At 47.9% G+C, this 3,002-nt stretch overlaps 2 protein-coding genes across 2 annotated transcripts; both read left to right on the forward strand.

The window, feature by feature from the left end:
* Positions 1-12: 12 nt before the first annotated feature.
* On the forward strand, positions 13-345 carry AK88_03853 (uncharacterized protein; the record flags this gene model as incomplete). The annotated part of the gene is made up of 1 exon (XM_012481463.1): positions 13-345. The coding sequence occupies one exon, from the start codon at positions 13-15 to the stop codon at positions 343-345; it is 333 nt and encodes a 110-aa protein (XP_012336886.1).
* A 129-nt stretch (positions 346-474) lies between these two features.
* On the forward strand, positions 475-918 carry AK88_03854 (uncharacterized protein; the record flags this gene model as incomplete). Its single annotated transcript, XM_012481464.1, has 1 exon — positions 475-918. The coding sequence occupies one exon, from the start codon at positions 475-477 to the stop codon at positions 916-918; it is 444 nt and encodes a 147-aa protein (XP_012336887.1).
* Positions 919-3,002: the final 2,084 nt, after the last annotated feature.

Consider the following 3,002-nt stretch of genomic DNA (forward strand, 5'->3'; position numbering starts at 1 on the left):
CGATGGAATTGTATGGAAAACATACAGTTACCAACGCACCCTTGTCCACCTAACGAACATGACCCCGATCCATGGTGTTGTATGGAAACCATACAGTTAGAAACGGACCCTTGTCCACCTAACGAAGATGAACCCGATCCATGGAGTTGTATGGAAACCATACAGTTAGCAACGGACCGTGCTGCGCCTAACGAACAGGACCGATGGAATTGTATGGAAAACATACAGTTACCAACGCACCCTTGTCGACCTCATGACCCCGATCCATGGAATTGTATGGAATCCATACAGTTAGAACAAGAAGAGACTCCTTTTCTCCTTCCATCCCCTTACCCGGGGAATTAAAACCGGGCCCCCGACCACACTACTTGGATTAACTGGATTGACCGCAACAAGCACCTATTGCGGCAGAGCACGACGCAGCCCTGGTTTTTGCAATTGAAATCGGAATGGAAACAACACCTGCGTGCACACATGGTGGCAAACGTGGAGCACGGGCACAGTGAACACTGTGAGCGTGGCAATATCCCATCCGTAGAGATGAAGAAAGATGCCTGGAAAAAGTGGGTTGCAAGGCAACATGCGCTTATGAATACATACAGTGAGCAGGAGTGGTTTCAACATTTGTTAGAACATATCGCACAAGACAATGTAACCGCAGCAGACAACGCACCGGCAAACGCCGAAGTACCTATAATGGCAAAAGACTTAGAAGTGGAAAATGTAACGGGAACACAACATATGCTAAGAGTGAGAGATTTACCGCGGTCGCAACTGCATCGGCAAACTTACATGAAAAAACGGTTAACCGCTAAAACATGGATACTGATCCTGGCATTAGTCATAGAACAGTGCGAGCTTGAAAGCCGTCTGCAGGAGAAGGAGTTATATGTAGATGAACTCCTGGACAAGCTCTGAAATTAGGATGAAGTCAGGGGTATGCAGGCTAGGGAGTTATATGTGGATGCTTTATTACAGAATATGCGACATTAGGATCACGGGGCATATGCATGCGACATAACGCATGCTAACCGTAGACCACTTTTACTGCATTATGTGATATACATAATATATTTCTTGTTTGCACTATTCTATACCGTCTTTTTTTTTTTTTCTTTTGTTCCTTCTGTTTCTTTGTGCTTACTTTTGCCTTGTTTTGTTCTTTTTCTGTGTAGTCAACTTCTTTTAACATGACCATAGGAACAGGGTGGTACAGGTCACATGCATATAAAATGCAGATTTACATGAATAATATGCAGGGGTACAATTCTCCTTTATGTGAAGTTAATTATTAACAGATGAGAAAGTGCATTCTACGGGTATAGTGCAGAACACATATAGCCTGCGACTACGCATTCGAGTATAAGGTGCTTGTCTCCGCGCAAACGTGGCCGCGTAAACCGCATTGTAGCCGCGTGTAAGAAGGTACACATTGTTTCTCCGAGCAAACGCGGCTGAGTATAAGACGGATTCGACGCAGTAGCCGCGTGTAAGAAAGGAGCAGAGATTGTCTCTCCGAGCAAACGCAGTCGGGAAACCATTGTCCGAGTGTACGCAGGAGGAGAGGTTGTCTCTCCGAGCAAACGCGTCGACCAAAGCGGCCGCGTGTAAGACGGATTCGACGAAGTAGCCGAGTAAGCATTGTGCCGAGGGTAAGAAAGGACGGAGAGATTGTCTCTCCGAGCACACGCGTCGACCAACGCAGCCAAGTGCAAGACCGATTCGACGAAGTAGCTGAATGCAACAAGCAGGAGGATTGTCTCCTAGCAAACGCGGCCGCGTAAACCGAATTGTAGCCGAGTGTAAGCCGCAGGAGCGATTGTCTCTCCGAGCAAACGCGTCGACCAACGCGGCCGCGTGCACGAAGCAGGACCATTGTCTCCGAGCAAACGCGGCCGATTCGACGAAGTAGCCGCGCAAACGCGGCCGAGTGTAAGAACGCAGGAGGATTGTCTGTCCGAGCATACGCGGCCGGGTACACCCATTGTCCGAGGAAGTAGCCGAGTGTACGAAAGGAGGAGGATTGTCTCTCCGAGCAAACGCGGCCGGCTTCGCACGAAGTATCCGAGTGCAACACCGATTCGACGATGTAGCCGAGTGTAAGAAAGGAGGGAGAGATTGTCTCTCCGAGCAAACGTGGCCGGGTAAGAAGCAGGATTGTCTTCGAGTGCACGAAGGAGGATTGTCTCTCCGAGCAAACGCGTCGAGCAACGCGGCCAAGTGTAAGACGGATTCGACGAAGTAGCCGAGTAAGTGGTTGGAGGCAAGGATCCACAGAGGGAGCAGAGAGCCGCCGGGAGGCGGAGGAAGGAACACACATATTATGTGGGGGAGCACACAAGGGCGGCAAAGAAGGCGGCAACGACGGCAGAAGCATTGACGAATTGATGTTGTTGTTTTTACTGCGGTTTTTTTGGTGTACGCACAGAGAGACCGTGTGTTCGACGGCGTTTAGTGCAGACCGGTGTACAAAGGGAGTGGGGGTATATTCATGACGGTGTTGTGTGCGTACGGTAGTGTAGTAGAAGTTTTTTTGTTTCATTTTTCTCTTCATTTTTGTACTCCGTTTTGGTTATGTGCATATTATTCTCTCCTAAACAATATCAGCATGGTATACACAGTTTGTGCACTGTGCAATTCTGTATTGTGCATTTTCCTTATATAAATTATATGTGTGATCGGATTTTCCCCACTAATATAGTAATAAGCATATTAATGAGGCAGAAGTGTGTATAGCATCAGGGCGGAATATTAATACTGTGCATAGTATTCTCAGGTAGCATTAGTATCCTGTATTATGGCACTTAATGCACCATGGCAGGGCACTTAGTAAATGCAATGGCCGAGTGGGCACGGAAACGAGACATAGGGACACAGGATTCATTTAATGTAAGTATTACAACACGCAAGGGTGAACAGCAGGCAACAGATGATACAAAGTGCGGGGCATCCGCATGAGCACTTGTGTATTGAGCAAGGAATACGTGATACGCTGCAGGGGA

This window comes from Plasmodium fragile, assembly GCF_000956335.1.
Source record: "Plasmodium fragile strain nilgiri unplaced genomic scaffold supercont1.48, whole genome shotgun sequence".
NCBI lineage: Eukaryota > Apicomplexa > Aconoidasida > Haemosporida > Plasmodiidae > Plasmodium > Plasmodium fragile.